Source organism: Sipha flava, unplaced genomic scaffold, assembly GCF_003268045.1.
Source record: "Sipha flava isolate LNK unplaced genomic scaffold, YSA_version1 84_pilon_pilon, whole genome shotgun sequence".
Classification (NCBI taxonomy): domain Eukaryota; kingdom Metazoa; phylum Arthropoda; class Insecta; order Hemiptera; family Aphididae; genus Sipha; species Sipha flava.
The window spans coordinates 31,228-51,039 of NW_020273626.1; the positions used below are offsets into that span (position 1 = coordinate 31,228).

Sequence of the window (19,812 nt, forward strand, 5' to 3'; positions counted from 1 at the left end):
TTATTAATTTATCAATAATATTCTATCCTACGGTAATATTTATACACGTAGGGATGTAATATATTATTTACATAATTTTATATTTAGTAATATATTGTACTATTTGATAGATACTCAACTTTGATATTTCAATATAAACGAAAAATTAATGCTTAGGTTAGGTTATAATTATTTATATGGATTTTCTTTAGAGGTGGTGTACATTTTTAACGATTTTGGATTTAAATGGATTATCGCCGAAACTAGATTTCATTAAAATATAATTTTCTAACGCTTATAACATTTTTTTTGCGCTGTTCCGGGAAACTTTTTTGGTTCGCTGGAAAGAACAACTTCTCTAGTACATTATATTACATTTTTAAATCTTACATAAGTATACATATTGGAATGTTTATCAACTTTAAACCACTAAAGGCAGATTTCGTGATTTTTACCAACATTTCAAATTCAAACACTTATTTTTAAAAATTGTAATTGCAGATTTTTGAGATTTTTTTCACTCGAGTAAAAACAATATGTGAAAAACATTGTATTAAAATTTCAAATTTTTATGGCCAACCAAAATTTTTTTATTGACGTTCTACGAAAAAATAGGATAGTGGATAAATGATCGCGGGCAAATTAATGGCGGCGAAAGGATGGCGGCGAAATGATCGAGTCCGTGTCAGATGGGCCAATAAAAATATAAATTTTACTACATTTTGAAAAAAATCATTGTAATATAATATAATAATGAATTTATGAAAATATGTATTTATAGGCTATATCCCCAAAATATGTGAAGTAAGATTTTATATTTAATTTATAGATAAGACAAATCAAATTTCGACAGAATCCATTTCTTTATATAAAGTAGTATAATACATGCAACTGCATTAATCCACAACCCTAATTATCAGAATTATTACACATAATTTAATAGCTGTTACACATTGCACGTATTTTCAGTAACAACTTTAATAATTCTTCTGAAAAATTATTGTAAATTAGAAAAATTACAAATTTTTGTTCTTTAAAAATTGTTCCCCTTCTCTCAACATAGCATTGTATACCAATAATAGTGACTGAGTTTGACTTAAATAATTTTAAAGGTAGGCATATAACATATAACAATTAGTGTTTTACAAGTCATTAGTTAAAATATTGTTCGAAATATTGACTGTAAGTTATGGTAAAATAATTTTTATAGATTTACGGAGAATTTCCAAATTACTATTGTTGTACAAATTATTAACTGTCAGTGATTGTGAACGTTTTTCATTATTGGTCACAACTAGTTTTAACGTCGGCAAATTATTTCATCCGGTTTCATTATCGCGTTTTTACTTTTAACTACTTTTAACATTAATTAATAAGAAGAAATCTCCGATTTCAACAGTCGTCGGATTACCGTATTTCACGACTACACAACGCGTTTCTGTTTTATTTTAGAAATTCGACGCAATTTGTGGAACGGCCGTCGAACACCCGTGCCACGGTTTATTTATAATATCCATTTTCTGAAAAAGGGCATAATAAACGTACACGTAGGGCGCTGCGTCCATTTGATATGCTTGTTAACATACACGTATAATAATAACCAGAATAATATCTATAATATATAACATTATATATATATCTATATAGTTGCGATAATTGTTGTTGGACATTTTTGACGTATCGTCTTCGGATGTATTGTTTATTATCGTTTTATGATAACAATAATTATCGTCGCGAGAAACACATTGGTTGCATCGGTCGGCGGTTCTCGGAATTTGCGTTCGGCGACTTTAAAAATAATATTTTCACCGCACCGGAAAAACGATCTCGCGTGAGTGTGGTATTTTCGTTTCCTTCACCGACGCGTCACGTTGTGTCCCGTGAGCCAGCTAATCTGTTCCTGCCCTTCCACCTCTGGACTTGTGCTCATGGCCTAACCGTCCATACGCGACTACCGCTGACGGCCTAACACATTTCCTACTGTTCCGCGTCGCCTTCACATCATGTACGTGCAAGTGAGGTCGCTGGCTACTGGCAAGTCGGTCACGATACCCACGTCCCGGACCACGATGGTTAGAGATCTGAAAAAACTCGTCGAGAAGCGGTTTGGCGTGAACCCGGACAGCCAGAGGTTGATATTTTGCGGCAAACAGGTGAAATCCGAATTTTTAAAAAAAAAAATCCTAAGTTGAAACAATGTTTTTAATTATTTTTTATTATTTAATATTTAATATAATAATAATATTATATTTAATATAATTTAATATTTTTATAATTTAATTTTTATACTCGTACCACGCAACATTTTTCACTGTACGTGTACGTAGTGTAGAGCATTGCTGTATCGTATTGTTGTTAAGGCTGTTTTATTTTTGCTCGTTTTCGATGCCTACGAATAAGAGCTGAAAGTGTTGGATACGGACTTTTTTCGTGTTGATGGGATGGTTTTGAATTTGTGCCGTCCATAATCGAGACGTACGCACAATTGCGTACAATTCGGTATGCAATATTTTGTTTTCGATGTTTTTCATAATTTTGTTGGCAATGCAATTGACGTTCGCTTTATCGATACTTGTTAAGTACATTTTTACGAATATCAATAACTGAAACAAGTTATATTTTTTCCAGGTGCTTATACTCAACTTGATCCTTTTTTTCTGCAGTTTGTATTAACCCTTGACCCATACTTGAGTTATTATTTTTCAATTACATGTACCTATATGTATACCTATACATTAGTTGACACAATTTATCATTATAACATTAAAATACGTCAATATTGCTTAATGTTTTATTCAAATAGTGATTTTCAAATTTATTGTCAATAACAAAAAAAACACTATAATGTGTTTTATAATACATATTATGAATGTATAATATGTTTTATACGACACGTATAATTGGTTAGTTAGGTATTATAGTATAAAAACTTAGAAACTTCTCTAAAAATATATGATATTAGTATATTACAGATAATCCTCTTCGTATTTTCCAATAGGCAATAACATTAAAATTAAAAATAAGTGGCTGATTCACAGCTTATTGGTCGTGTTTGGAATTTCCGAGTGTAAGCTTACGTTTGTAATTTTATCTAAATTGCATTTATTTGTTAATGACAATTAAAACAATTTTGATACACTTTTTTTTGTGTCTGTGTTGTACTGCAATATTGATTTATTACGAAAAACTAAATATAATATTATAATGTAATGTATGTGGCATACAATAACATAATATATTACATTTAAAATCACATTATCGTCTTATATAGGTACCTGAGTATAAGTTAGATTTAAAAAAATTCTTAGGCACTTTCATAAGTTATTAAATGAAGTGATTTTTACATGCTGTTGCGTGCCGTCGTCCAATCGTAAAGATGTTGAAGATTTAGGAAAATATTCCAAATAAAAATACTCAATATAGTTAAACTGTTTATTTAAAATTTTTCTAAGTACAATTAATTAATTTAAAAGATGATCTGGCGTGGAGGTACTCGCTACTACTCGTATAAACCACATCTAAATATTGGTCTATTCCAGCGGTTCTTAAACTTTTTTTTTCGCGTACAACATGTGTATATTATCAGTCACGTACCATTAATTATTAAAAATAGAATCATACAAACTTCACATAGTTAAATATATTTATTTTAAATAAAAAGGCAGTAAAATACTAAAATAAAATTATTATTTATATATTACTACAAGTTTATTAGTGTTAATTAATATAATTAATATATGAGTTAAATATTGAATTTTTAATATCCGTTCTACCACCATGCGGCCTTTCGCGTACCACCATGTAGTCTTTTGCGTACCATTAGTGGTACGCATACCACAGTTTGAGAACCACTGGTATATTCCCAACCCCATTATATACTTAAGTCTCGTGGGAATCAATTGTGCCGCGCTATGTAAAAGTTGTTCCTGCTTATTATAAATAATTGATTACTTTAGTGACCTTGCTTATACTATTCGCACATCTCCTATATTTTATCGAGCTTCTTTTAATTGCTTTTTTAATATTAAAATTTAGAATGTAGTCATCTAGTTCATTTATAATATGTGTTTGTGTCACTTTCTGATTTTAATTAATAATTCCTTTCTATTTATAATAATATTATATTATTTGTAATCGTTTCCCGATGTCTATTTATGATAGATGTCGTGTCCCCCTTAAGAGTTGTAAGGGACCTATATCTATGTATGTTAATATATCATACTGATGCCTTTCTATAATATTTGTTTTTAATGTTTTTAATGTAAAACACATCTCAAAATGGGTCTGTTTGAGACCCCCTTATATATTCCAATTTCGTGTGAACTCCTTATCGTTCTCTATTTCATGACTATCCAACACAGGATTTGGTCAGTGATGTATAATTCCCATGTATGGAGTTGTTTTCTTAACAATCCAGGATGTGACTTAAGTCTTATTATTGTGGGCCTAACCTTGGATTATTTGTTACATATATATTTTAATATATTTATCTGTAGAATACTATTTTTATGTGGTCCATGCCTACTCATTATTATATGCCCCTTCACTGGTCATTAATTTATCCTAAATGTACCTTCTAGGTTATTTCTAAGCCTGCTCATGTGCATTGACTGTGACATCCCTTTATATATATATTGTGATTAAGATAACCTCCTGACTATAGTGTCTTTATGTATATTAACTTGTATGCAAGCCCTCGAGAAAGGCGAGGGCTTAATTCTTCTCAAAAATATTTTTAAAATACTATCAATATCTAATAAAATAAAATATTAAATTATTGATAGTGATATGGTTAAAACATATAATACTTATGTAGGTATCATTAATACATTTTTCTAACTATGAATTACTTATTTAAACTGTAAATTGAAAATTCAATCGATTTTAATTTTATTTTATTTTTACTATGCAACTTTACAAAATGTTTAACATGCAATTTTGAAGAAAAGATAACGTTTATTGATTAAAAAAAATTAGATCTTCGTACAAGATCATGAGTTTTAGTAACTGACCTTTTTAATGACAAAATTGATAAACAAATTAAATATACACTTAAAACTTTGGTTTAAATCAGCAGTCCTCAAACTGTGGTACGAAAATGACTACATGGTGGTAGAACAGTAATTAAAAATTTGATATTAATTTAAAAACACTAATAAGTTTGTATTAAATAATAATTTTTTTTTAGTTTTTTACTGCATTTTTATTTAAAATAAATGTATTTAACTAAGTAAAGTTTGTATGATTCTATTTTAAATTATTATATACTCAAGTGGTACGCGAAAAAAAAGTTTTAGAACCGCTGGTTTAGATAATTTTATGAAGCTTAATGTCAAATATTGATAACAAAGTAGGTTCTAGATGGTTATTTAACTTAAGTGTATACAATTAATGATTTAAGATTCTTTCCGGTAACTTATTTGTTTTATATTGTGTTCAGTAAAAAAAATTGTATCAGGGTTAGATCATAAAATTAATATATATTTTTATTTTACATTAAAAATATTTGTTTTTTATAATAGACCAAATTTACTTTATATACATATGTATTCTATCTAACATATATTTGTATTAGTATAATGTTAATGTTTCAGCTCGAAGATCAATATTCACTATTTGACTATGGTATAAATATAAACGATGTTATTCAACTGACTAGTAGAACACTGGAGAATGGTTTTCAAAACAAAATTATATCGAAAATTGATGATAATGTTGAAAATAATGCATCTATTGCGAATGGTTTAGTTGCTTCCAGTTCTGATACAGTTGAAAAAGTACATTTTTATATAATAATTAAAGACCGGATTTATATTTTCTTAAAATACCTTAAATATGATACTAATATTCTTTAAAAAACCTTCAAATATTCGAAATTATGCAAAAATAATCAACAAACATCAGTATAATATATATTACAAATTATGTTTTAATATGCATTTTTAAAATTTTTTTTTTTTACAACATTCTTTTAACTGTGAGGTATATAAGTAGTTACATATTATAATGGAATACTATTGTACTTCAGTAAGAGTATATAGTAAAAATATAACAGAATAGTCTATAGCAGGGGTCGCCAACATATTCAAACAAAGGAGCTACATTTGACATTTAATTCCCTGGTAATTGACATCCAGGAAAATTTAGGTCTTAAATATTTTAATCTAATGTTCCCATTATCCGATTGATCTGATTATTTTACGCGATCAACCGCTAGTGGTAAAATTAAATTTTACAATAATCGAATGGTTGGTGACCTTTGGTATACAGTATTAAAATTTAAAAACAGTATTCCTTTGGTATATTTTAATTAAATGTTGTATTAACACTATTGTCACAATATGAAAAAATAACAAATTATAATTATTTAATACAAGGTTTAAAATAACAATATAGGTATATATATATATATATATATAAAAAAACAATAGTGCATACAATGGTAAATATTTACTTTCTTAATAAAAAAGAAACTTGAAATACTATTTAAATGTTATTATATGAATTAACAATAATTTAATTTTCCATATTATCTGTACTTAAGTTGGTTCTTCTATCACTTAAAATTTGTTTATAGAGATTAAATGAACTTTCAACATCAACAGTTATTAGAGATGCAAACTTCATGTCAGCAACGACATTGGGTGTCGTTATTCTGGGAGGTCTTCATTGTTTCCACATAAAATGTTCCCAATTTTTATTAACATATAGTAACTTTTATTATTTGATATAATTGAGACATTTAAGTTTTTATTATGTTACCCTTTTTCATCAGGTATATTGGTTAGTGTGCAAACAGTAGTTTATACAATCTCCAATGATGACACAAAAATCAAATATTCTAAAATATGCTAAATGGACTAAATATTCTCTAACTTATGAAATATTCTCAAATATGCAAAAAAAAATTTCTACAAAATCAGAATTGAACGAATCATTCACATTTTTTATTCTCATAAAACTGCATAGACCCAGTAACAATATGCAAAAACATATAAATCCGGTCTTTAATAATAATTATTAAAAATCAATGAAAAATAATATAATTTTTTAGGATGATTTTGAAGAAATATCCGAAGATAGTTTATATTTTAAAGTCGGTGATTATGTTGATGTCAGAGACACCCAGCATGGTTCATGGTTCTTGGGCAAGTTAATTAAAATTAAAAAAAACTTTGATTTAGAAGGAAAACCGAACGATCCTAAGAGTCTAGTAAAAAACGATGGATTGGTTTATGTTGTAGCATTTGTAGGGTAAGTGTATTACGTTTTTTTTTTTTTTTATTAAGTTATCTTTTTCTCATAAGACTGTCTGTTTAGTTGTGATGATGATAAAATAGAAGTTCAACTTCAAGAAATTCGACCTCACGGTATGGAGATTGTGCCTTTCGAAAACTTAAAAGCAAACGATAGAGTTCTTATGAACTATAATACTGATCATCCTTTAGAACGCGGTTATTGGTTTGATGTCCTTGTAAAACAAATAAATTCTACCAAAAAAAGTCGTACTGTTATTGGAGATGTTTATGTTGGTATAAATAATGCTATAATTCGTAATTGTTATCTTAAATTTCTTGATGACATTTATAAAGTGAAACCTTATCAATTACTTGCTGAAAGGACCCCAGAAGATGATGAAATTATGCAAACACAACCGGCTGAAATGAGTAATATTTAAAAGCTGATATTTATTGGAAAATGTATTTATTTAGTTGTATGTTTTTCATGAAAAGGAGCGAACCCTTTAAAATGTATTGAATGTAAAGACAAATCATCTAAATTGTGTAAGGAATGTGGATGTACAATTTGTGGTGGCAAAGACCGTGAAAATGAACAGCTATTGTGCGATGAATGTGACAATCCTTTTCATATTAGTTGTCTTAACCCACCCTTGAAGGAGGTTCCAAAAGATGATGATTGGTTAGTGAAATAATAATTTTTTTTGAAATGTTAATCATATAATTTTTGTAGGTATTGTCCATCTTGTAAAGTTGATGAAGGCGAAATTGTAGAAGCTGGTGGTAAATTAAAAGATTCAAAAAAAAAAACCCCAGCATCAACGTCAACATCTAAACGGGATTGGGGTAAAGGTATGGCTTGTGTTGGTAGGACTAAAACATGTAATAAGGTACCTGCAAATCATTTTGGTCCTATTCCTGGAGTTGAAGTTGGAACCACATGGTTATTTCGTGTACAAGTAAGGTGTCTAAAAAATCATTTTTTCGGGCAATGTTAAACTAACTTAAAATATTTTTTAGGTATCTGAAGCTGGTATTCACCGACCTCCAGTTGCAGGAATACATGGTAGAGATAATCAGGGTGCATTTAGTATTGTTTTAAGTGGTGGCTATGAAGATGACATTGATAATGGTGATGAATTTATGTACACTGGGTCTGGTGGACGAGATTTATCTGGAAACAAACGCACTGCTTTGCAAAGTTGTGATCAAGAATTAACGCGTAATAATAGGTATTTCTAATAAACACTTATTTATTAAAAAAAATTCTTTTAAATATCATTTTTTGAATATAACATTTTAGAGCTCTAGCTCTTAACTGCAACGCAAAACTTAATGATATAAAAGGAGCAACAGCTGTTCATTGGAAAGAAGGCAAACCCGTTAGAGTTGTGCGAAATTATAAGCTTCATAAACATTCTAAGTATGCTCCAGAATGTGGAAATCGGTATGAACTATAAAATTAATTAAAATTTTATTTAAAAATAAAAATCAAATATCTTTATGGTCTGTGGTCAGTAATTAAGGTCTCCAACCTTTTAACTCAATTGTAATTATAAATACAAGTAATAAAATACATCAGTTTCCATATTCTAGATATGATGGTATTTATAAAGTTGTCAAGTATTATCCAGAAAAAGGAATATCTGGTTTCATTATATGGCGTTATGTTTTAAAACGTGATGATCCTACACCAGCTCCGTGGACAGCAAAAGGCAAAAAGCTATTAATTAAGCTGGGCCTTGATAAAATAATTGTAAGTTGAAAACTATTATAAATTGATCTACACATTCTTTACTTGATTGCTATTAATTTTTTTAATGTTTTAGTATCCTGAGAATTATATAACAATAGATGATGATGATGGGGTCATTGATGCTGATTCAAAACTCATGGGGTCCAAAAGAAAAAGTACAAAGCAAGATGCTCACGAGATAATGAAAGATAATGAATCAAATAACAATTCAACAAAGATAAATGACAAGGCAGACAATAATTCTGGGAAGAAATTAAAGATTTTGTATGAACTTAATAAAATAGAGAAATTATTCATTGATGCCGACATTGCCAATAAAAAATATTGGGATGACTGCAAGGAAATGTTGAAGAATGGAAAAAAAGTATAATGTTTTTTATTTAGTTAACCTATTTTATTTATAATTTTAAATATTTCTAATAGGCCTTTTTGGATAGAATTGAAGAAACTTTTTTGTGTATTTGTTGTCAAGATATTGTCTTTGAACCAATAACATTAGAATGTTTTCACAACATTTGTAAGGTAAGTACTTAATCATTTAGGTTATATATATATTATATTTTCTTATATTATCTCTGGAAAGGTATCCATTATCTTATGTTATTTTACACCAACATAGTTAACTCGAGTCAAAAAGATGCATTAAAAGTTGTTGTTGATTCATAGATTTTAATTTTGAATTTGCTTATTATCAGGGCTAGGATTTGTATGCAACAGCATGTTTTTTTTTGCGACTTCTGATTATTGATTTTGTCAGTAATGCCCACGAATCACCTCTTAATGAGATGAATGGTGGTAATTTTGTATGTTTTTGCATGTTTTGGATAAAATGCATATTACTGCATGTATTGAATAAAATTAATATTATTGCATATTTCGATTATAAGAATGCGAAAAATGAATGTTTTATAGTATATTTCATAATTAATATTAATAATTTTATATTAATATTTCGTATTTAATTCTAAACCAACTGATTAAAGTATAAAACTTGGTTTTTTTGTCAAGCATAAATTGTATTTCTGAATTTTAATAAGACGAAACAGCCAACCACTGATGTATTTCAATAAATATTTTTTTTTGTTACGATATTTTGGGATCAGTACATTTACCCGAAACTACACTTGCCCGACAATATATTTGCCCGACGCTACACTTGTCTGACAACCTCAAATTATATTTCAAATAAATATATGTCAACAATTATTAAAAATTTTAATAAAATATTATATTTTACCTATTATGTTATTTACAAATTAATGTTAAATTTTAAAATTATACGACTAATAATTGTGTCAAAAATTAATAATAATACAAACATACTACTTAAAATTTAATGTTATAAGCGATTCCCTTTAGAAATTATAAATATGATCGATTTCCCCTGCCATTTATAATTGCACTAATACGTTTTTCCCGTTCAGCGTATTCTTTGCGAGTATCTGCCCTTCCACGAGTTATATCTTCAGTTCTTTGTTCCATTTGAATTTGCTCTTTTTTAATTTCTTCGATAATTGTATAAACATCAACATGACATTTTACAACAACTGTTTCAAAACGTCTGTGCCAACCCTCTACGCGATTTTGAGTTCTAAGGATTCCCAATTCTATTCGCTCAAATACGGACCAAAATGTTGGTGGAAAAAAAGGAGCTGTACGACTTACATTACCTCCTCTCATTATCCTTCGAATTCTACCATGCACATAATTGTTCTCAAACCACTGCATTATCTCAAAAGCTTCTTTGGGAATAGTGGATTTCAATTCATCGAATGCTCCTGGTATTTCGGTAGATGGAAAAAAAGCAAGAGCAATAATCTGACGTAGTTTCAAACTAAATTTTTCATCTTCTCCATATCTTTTACTAATATAATTTGCTTGAATTTGACACCATACACTTTGCCCTAGATGAAAAAGACAACCTATACAATTAGTGTCTGGATATTCACATTTTATAGTATTTATAGCCGCTTGTTCAAAATCAGTTAAAATGAATTGAGGATTTAAATTAAATTCATTTTCGGCTATAAAATCATTTAAATTTTCAAAAAAGCGAGTATAACATTCTTCTGTTTTACTCGTCATTAAAGCATATACGAGAAGCAATATTTTTGCATTTTCTCCTGTTCTTACTACAGCATGGATTGTATATAATTGTTGAAAAAGTGTCGGAACATTTTTAAAAGTACCGTCCATGATTAATATCAACTTTTTTTCAAATGTTCAACGTTAGATTTAGTTATAAACAAAAGTATTCGTTCATTATCAAAGGATGTGTCTTTTACTAGGAAAATGTATCCTTTAATAGTTCTAAGGGGTAATGGTATATCTATATTGTTAATGAAAGTTGGTTGGATAGGTATATCTTTTCTGCGTACTCTTTATAATTTGGCGTAAAGCATGATTATTCGGCAATGATGGTTGACTTAGGCTAGAAACAGCATTGGTTTCAACTTGTATTATTTGTGCATGTGCGTCATTCGTCTCCACGAGCTTTTCGTTTCAAATTATGAAGAGTCGTGATAATATTTTTTCTAGTAGTTCTTTTGTATTTCGTAAGTTATGCAGTCCATTAATTAAAATAATACAAGCATAACCACCATAATCGAGGTTTTTCTCTTTTCGCAACACCAATAATACAAATCATCTCTATTTTTGTCTTTTGTCATTATATAACCATTGATAACTAGTTTTATACAACCTATAATTTGATGAAACCGTTTCATAAATCTGTGCCATCCTCCAATTTATATTAAAAAAATTATTAATATAGAATCAAACGGAATGAAATCAAAATAATATATAATAAAATAATGAAGTAGAATTTGTACTAAATGTAACCTATATCAAACGGTACTGTACTGTAGACTGAACTATCAAACGTCGCGCCAAAAACGTCGTTTTATCTGTCTATCGGCTATCGCCTAACGCTTTATTTGAAAATGAAAATCTTATCGCGAATAGCGGTAAAATACGATTGATAACCTTTTCACATAGAACGATATTATCCATGATAAAATGTTCGTCTGCTTTAGTTTTTTTTTTTTTTTTTTTGAATTATTGTATATTCATATTGTATATTAATAAATAATAATAATAAAATAATGAAATCGTAATAAAATATTGTATCATATATCAGTATTACGTATAGTAAAAATATGTGAAATATATTGTCGGGTCTCTGGCAAATGTTGTGATGTTGTGTCGGGCAAACATATCAGACCCAGAGGTGTATTTATATATTTATCGTTTGTAGGTCTGTGGAAAATTGCCGCCCTTAATTATGGTAAAATTAAATTTAACTAGGTAGGTATGCAAAATAAATTTTAATTATATTTTAAATACAAAAACATAATAATTAAAGTTGAAAAATATTTAAAAAAAAAAAGGAATTACAAAATGTTTATATACATTTTAAATGTCTTACATAATAAATTATTTATTAAACGATCAGTTTACGTCGAGATTTGGTTTTTGCAAATGTGTCAATTAAATCCTCGCAATTCAATTCTTTTAACATTTCGTTTTCTATCGAGAATAATGCTTAGCTATTTAACTTCTTATCAGTTTGAGTGGATCTTAAGTAATTTTTACTTGTTTGAGGCATGAAAACGATCTCTCAGTAGTACAATTGAACACTGGTACACTTACGAAAATTCTTAATGCAGTGTCAACATTTGGAAATATTTCAATATATAAAGATTTTTCTCTCTAATACTGACACAGTGTGATTGTAGTTAAACTATCGATGTCAATATCGATATTACTATTCAGTAAATAAGATTGCAAATATAAGCATTCTGACGAAAAAGTATTATCCAAATCATTCGGATACATTTTTTGCAATTTCTCAGCGAACTCGACTATTTTCAAAGAATTTAATGATGTAATTTTTAGTAGTACTTCGATTAAATCATAAAACGTTTTTGTAGGACTGATGTTTTTTTCAAGTTCATTGGTAATTTTATTAATAATAACGTAAAATGTTTCAAAACGAAATTTATATCCACCACTTAAAACAGTTTGTTCGGCTTTTTCATCGAAGTGTAATTTTTTTTTTTTTGTCGAGTTATATCAACATTGTACTCGGTAATTTTTGATATTTTTTTAGCTTTAGTCTCATATTCATTAAAATGATCTCGGGTTTTTTGTACTAGATTAATAAGTGATGTATAAATTTGAGAAACTATCATTTCCAATTTAAACACATTGTAGTTGCTTATTTGATGCATTAAATCTTTCTAATATATAATTCCAGAAAATTACCATAAATGATGTTTCTAATTTTTGCATTTGATTATAAAGACCATTTGATTCATTTCGCCTAGCACATTTTTCGAAAATGTCATTCTTGATAGTGACCAATGCATTAATAATTTTGTCTCACGAATTATATAATGCTCGACATGCGTCTGCACGAGCCGACCACCTAGTATTCGATTAACTCTTAATTGTATTAGTATTATGTTTCATATTTAATCGCAAAATAGACCATCTATGCGTTGATGCAGAAAATAAGTTGTATAATTGTTGTATAAATCCAAAAAACATTGATGCTTGTGAACAACTTTTAGCAGAAGATATGCCAACCAAATTTAACGAGTGTACGCTACATAGTACATAATAAACAAGTGGATTAATTTCTTTAATTTTTGCCTGAACTCCACTGTATTGACTTGACAAAATACTAGTATTATAGATATAGCATTATCTTAGCTATGCCCTCGACAGTCAGAAATGTCAATATCGTGTAATTTTAAAGTATTGGTAATGGCATTAGTCAAATCTAAAGCTTTATGTCCTGCATTTGAAACAAAACATAAGAATTGTTCTACAGGAAGACCTGTTTCGAGGACATATCTCACCATAAATGATAATTTATCGACGTGCGAAATATCTGGCGTCGAATCAATACTTATGGAAAAATATTTTGATATTTTTAATTTTTTAACAATATTAAATTTTAATTTTTTCATCATTAATAAAATAAACTCTTCACATATCACGTGAGATAAATACGATGTAGAGCCACTACCTTTATTTCCAAAATGAACTATATGATCGGCTAAAAACGGGTCAAATTTTGCGATTAATTCGAGTGACATTAAGTAATTACCATTGTTTACAGAATCAAAACACGAATCATGTCCTCGAAAAAGGAGTCCACGAGAAACTAACGATTTAATAGTTTCGACTACCCTCTTCAACACATTTCTCCAATATTCGATTTCTGTATCTAAATCAATAAATAATCAATACACCCCAAGACATTACTTCTGTTTTAAATTAATAATAGCATCTCTGTGCTCTTTACTATGTTCGTGGTAACTGAAACAGCTAATAGCATTTTTCCAATCATTAAATCCTTCAGTAACAAGTTGAGTTTCTAAAGATGTTTGAAATATACGGTAAGGCCCACAAAAAACTACTCCTAAACATGGAGAATAAACTAAACATGAACGAACAATTATTTCTCCATTAATCAATCGTCTATGAAACATAATGTTGGTCAAATATCTTGTTTTATCACAATATACATGTTTGGAGTTAATAAAGCCGTTTGTCATATTTTGATTAAAACCATTTTTTGCAACATAGTCGCAAAATTCGTCGTTAATAACCCATTTAACTGGGTCGGTCTCGAAAATGGTTTCATTTACTATCATATTATTAGTTAACTCATATGACCCATAACTACACCTTCAGGTTCAATATTGTCCACTTCAACAGATAAACTAATTGTTGTTTCACCAACCTGATTATCTGTTTTCTTCAGAATATCTATAGTGTTACTATTACTACTACCAGAAGTAGAAGCTGAATTTTTAAAAAAATCAGTCAATTGGTGTGTTTTATTTAAAACATTATGCAACTTTTCACTTTAATTTGGCAATTTTTTTGTATTGTTCACCACTTAACCGTTTTCTATTCATACTCGTATTCACAAAATAAATAGGATATTTAAAAAACAATCCAACAACGATATAATAAGTAGACAAATAAAAGTGACACAGCTACAGCGGTAAGAATTCTACACTACGCAATACGGCCAATACGCCCAGGTTGAATTATAATTATTATCACTTCTCCAGAAATAAATTAAGATATTTGTATAGAACCGGCGTGACGTCTTGATATTATTAGATTATACTATTATTGTCAATAATTGTTATAAATATGTGCTATAAACGGGCTCACTGGCCGCGGTGTGAATATTCCCAATAGACGGCGCGCGGCGATAAGAAACTATAAAAATAATAAATTCGAATTCGAAATTAATGCCATTGTTTTCCAGTGGCGGATCTACGGGTGTGGATATGGGGGATAGACCCCCTCCCCATAGACTGAGAGTTAAAAAAATTTTTTTTGTAACCAATTCAATTTTTGCATGCTCAATTTAAATAAAAACTATTATTTTATTATTTCGTTTTCATTATTTCGTAACCAAGAAGGATACACTAGTATACATTAGTATCTAACTTCATATCAGATTACAGATATACACCTCGTATTTATATCATGACCCGGAATACAGCCATGAGTAATGGCACAGTCATCAAAAAAATTAAATTTTGTTAATTTAATAGAATAAAGCTTATTATATCTATACATATTATGTACGAAAATATTTTTTATTTCCCCCCCCCCCCCCATGATAAAATCCTAGATCCGCCACTGTTGTTTTTTCAATCATTTAAAATAATCTTGTAGGTTGTTGTGGCTATTAGAGTATTTTACAATAACAGAAAACAATATAATAAGTCTTACCAAGTTAATATACAATACCATCATTATCGAAAAAAAAATTCCTTGAAAAATATGCCGCCTTTCAAAATTTGCCGCTGTAGGCACGTGCCTGCATATAAATACGCCACTGATCAGACCCCTATATTTTTGTATTTATCTTATAAAAATTTAAATGCATATTTTTGCACATTTTAGTATATAAAATGCCTATTTTACAATTTTTCATTGCATACAAATCCTAGTCCTACTTATGATCTGTCTTTCATAACATTCCTCTGAAACGAGTTTTACCCTGATGTGAATATTGATTATTTTATTTTAACAACAAAATTTGATGCAATGTTGCTGCTGTTTTTCTACAATTTATAATTCAAATTTAATTACTAACATTTGTTTCATAAGCTACATGTAATATTATTCATTATTCTTTAAAATTATCTTAATAATGTTACTTATAACTATTATTGCAAGTAATTCATATTGAATTGTCTAACATATTTAAACTAAAATTTTCATGTTTTAACATTTTATACATAGAAAATTATTCATATCTTCAATAGAATAAATTGAATAGAAGTTTGCTGTATTTTATTTTAACATTTAAATACTATTTGAAGCTTAACTTATTCCAGCCGTGATTGACACCCACAATTAATTTTATTTTTATATTGTTTTTCACACACACACACACACACACACACACACATATATATATATATATATATATTAGGGATGGGCAAAAAACATCGAAGTTTTTTAAATATCGATGGTTTGTTTTCGATTAATTGATTAAATATTGATGTTTATATTCGAATTTAAACATCGATGTTGATGTTTGAAAAGTTGTGACGAACACACGTTGTGAAGAAAAAAAATTGCAATGGATACATCAATAGGAGGAGAGTGGTAGTGGTGCGCAATAACATTGTTTTCGTGATACTGCTTTTAACTTATAAAATTTAATGTCATTAAAAAATAAAAATATTGATAAAATTCTAAGATTTGATAAACAAGTTCGGAAAAGTAAATAAGAATGAATTCAAACATTTATTGATCTATTTTTTTTTTTTTTTTTTTTTGATTTCCACAAAAAACGATTTCACTGAATTTAAATAAAATTATATGTGCTAATAACTAAAAAAAAAATTAACTATATGCCAAATATGCCAATACACACAAGACATGCAATAACATGCTCTATTCAACTTAAAATTTTTATTACCATTGTTTTGAAACCGATTTTCATCTCAATTAGCATATTTTTCAATGTAGCAAAGAAAACTTGCAAATGCATGAACTTACGAGCCCTGATTATAAAGTATTTAATATGTTTTTAAAAAAATATAAGTTAAATATTAGTATTTTAACTCTAAAATTTATTATTTAATCAAGAAAATAGTACACTGTACAGATAATAAGGTGTGCAACTGATGGCAGCTCTAAAGGGAAAAAATTTTTTTTCGATGTTTTTAAATTTCTATGGTTTTTCACCGATACAGCGAAACACATCGATATTTTAAAAATCGATGTATCGAATATCGATGTTCAAACAATTTTGCCCATCCTAATATATATATATTAGGGTGGTCCTTAATTTTTGAACTAAAAAATTTTTTATTTCTTACCCCCTAATTTTATTCATTACTATAAGAAAGTAATTCGGGTTAAATTTGGTCATGATTATTCACCCCCTTTCACGTGCCACAGGAGGGTTGAATGATAGTGAAAATGGTTGTCATTTTTTGACTATATTCAAAAAAAATATTGCATTTATCTTAAAAATGTATAAAACATATATTATAGATATTTATATATTAATAAAAAACATATTCATACAATTTCTCATAATTTTAAACCAAGAAAAATATTTTATTTATTTAAAAAAAAACGATTTTTTACAGTTATTTAAATATATTAAAATTATGGTTGATGATACGAAAAAATATCTTATATACAATTGATAAAGAATTTGATTTCCTAAAAAAAAAGTTAATTAGCATACATTTCATTGAATTGACTGTTTTATTGTAACAGTCAGGTTAACGTAAAAAAATGTAATGTTTCTAAAATGTTATTATGTTAATTCAAGAGTTTCATTATATAATAATAATAATAATAATAATAAATATTTAGAAGAAAATATTATTGTACTTGATGTTTTATAACATGTGTAAATTAATAAATATATATTAATTATATTATATTATTATATATATATATTTTATATAATGTGTGGCAATGGGTTCTGATGCATTTCAATTTAAGTTAATTTATCTTAGCATATTAGCCATAAAGTTATAGAACAAATTGTATTTTATTTCAACGAAAATATATATTTATTTATTTGCATTAAAATCACTGATTTTAGTTGGATATTATAAACTTTAACTCTATTGGTTTATTTTATCTATTTGACAGTAATCTTTAAATCATTAAAACCCATCCCTCCTGTACCCTTATAATTTGTTAAAACTAATGAAACTAGGCCATTAACGATCTTTTTTACAAACTTAACCCTTGGGTTTATTTATGTATTTTAAATAAGTATTAATATTGGCAATTTAATATTTAAGATTATAACTGATAATTTTAAAATATTTTATGTTTTACTGAGCCTTAAATCATTTTTAGTATTTTTTTAGTTTATAAACATTTTTTTTTTTTTTTTTATAATTAACTGTGTATTTTATACTTCAAAATACATTTCTCTAATATAAATATTTTCTAGGGATGCTTGAAAAGATCGTTCAAAGCAGAGGTGTATCAATGTCCATCTTGTAGAGCTGAATTAGGGAAGTTTCATCATATGAACATAAATACAAATTTGTCTAAAACACTTACACACTTTTTTCCAGGATATAATGTAGGACGCTAAAATGTTTAAAGTTTTATTTCATCAATAATCATACTACTAGTTAGCTATAATATTTTTCAGTAAAAGCACAATTTTTTTTTCATAAATTTAATGTTTTTCAAATTATAATTACCATACCAGATACCATGGTTTTATAGTACATATTATAAGATTTATATATTAATATTATTTCTTAAAGTAACATATTTACAGTTCATTAATGAAATTATTTTATATTTTGTTGTAATTTATCGATTTATCTGTAAACATGATTTTTTTTAACACTAGTAAGTTATAATCTATGAATGTCAAGAATGAACTTTGCATATAAAGGATTATATTATTTGATATTTTTATGTTTGCATTGGATCACATATTTTAAATATTTTACTAACACTTGTTTTGAGATGATTTTTTTCAGATTAATTGAATTATATGGGAAAAAAGTTAAATGAAAACTTCTTTGTTTCATTATTTATTAGTTATAAATCTATTAGCATTGATTTTAAATACTATCGATTGCTCACTGCGCTCACTGTTCATATAAAATTAGAAAATATTAAACCTTACACCTACATACAAAGATAAAAACTCGTTTACAATATCTATGATATTAACTCGAACACATGATTAAGGTTTATAATCGCAGTAATATGATATAAAAAATGTACAATCTCGAGAAACATTACTTTTATTAATAGAAGTTTGAATAAAAATTGTATACATTTTTCTTATAAAAACTTATTAAGTCTATACTAAATTAAAAAATGAGTTCTAATGTACAAAGTAAGTTGATGATTTATCACAATTTAATTTTTGCTTACTTAAATTATGGTCCAATAGATATATAGTGTAAAATAAATTAATAAAATATAATAAACTCTAAACTTTAAAGGTATGCAGAAAAAAGGCGTTTTATTTGTTCATATTATTGTAAAACAACTCTTATAGTTTTATAAAATAAAAGTTTTATTTGCATTTATTTGCCTTAAATATATAAAATCTTATAGATTATTTTTTTTAAATATTTGATTAACCAAGTTAAAATAACAAGTCCATATCTTCTGAATAAATTGATTAGAACTTAACTTCATTATTGATTTTAAATTGATTCTTAACATTAATTTCTAAATAAAGATTGATGTCATATAGTGAGAAAGTAATTTTTAAAATATTTTTTTATTTCAAATTTGTTTATCTAAAAATCAAATATTTTTTCAGAAGAGTCATTAAAAAAT

At 27.4% G+C, this 19,812-nt stretch overlaps 1 protein-coding gene across 1 annotated transcript; it reads left to right on the plus strand.

Moving 5' to 3' along the window:
• Positions 1 to 1,778: 1,778 nt before the first annotated feature.
• LOC112693279 (E3 ubiquitin-protein ligase UHRF1-like) lies at positions 1,779 to 18,659 on the plus strand. Its single transcript, XM_025568269.1, has 12 exons — positions 1,779 to 2,132; positions 5,574 to 5,756; positions 7,034 to 7,233; positions 7,300 to 7,646; positions 7,713 to 7,899; positions 7,951 to 8,176; positions 8,238 to 8,449; positions 8,521 to 8,664; positions 8,814 to 8,973; positions 9,047 to 9,337; positions 9,397 to 9,495; positions 18,449 to 18,659. The coding sequence occupies exons 1-12, from the start codon at positions 1,983 to 1,985 to the stop codon at positions 18,593 to 18,595; spliced, it is 2,346 nt and encodes a 781-aa protein (XP_025424054.1). The 5' UTR covers positions 1,779 to 1,982; the 3' UTR covers positions 18,596 to 18,659.
• Positions 18,660 to 19,812: the final 1,153 nt, after the last annotated feature.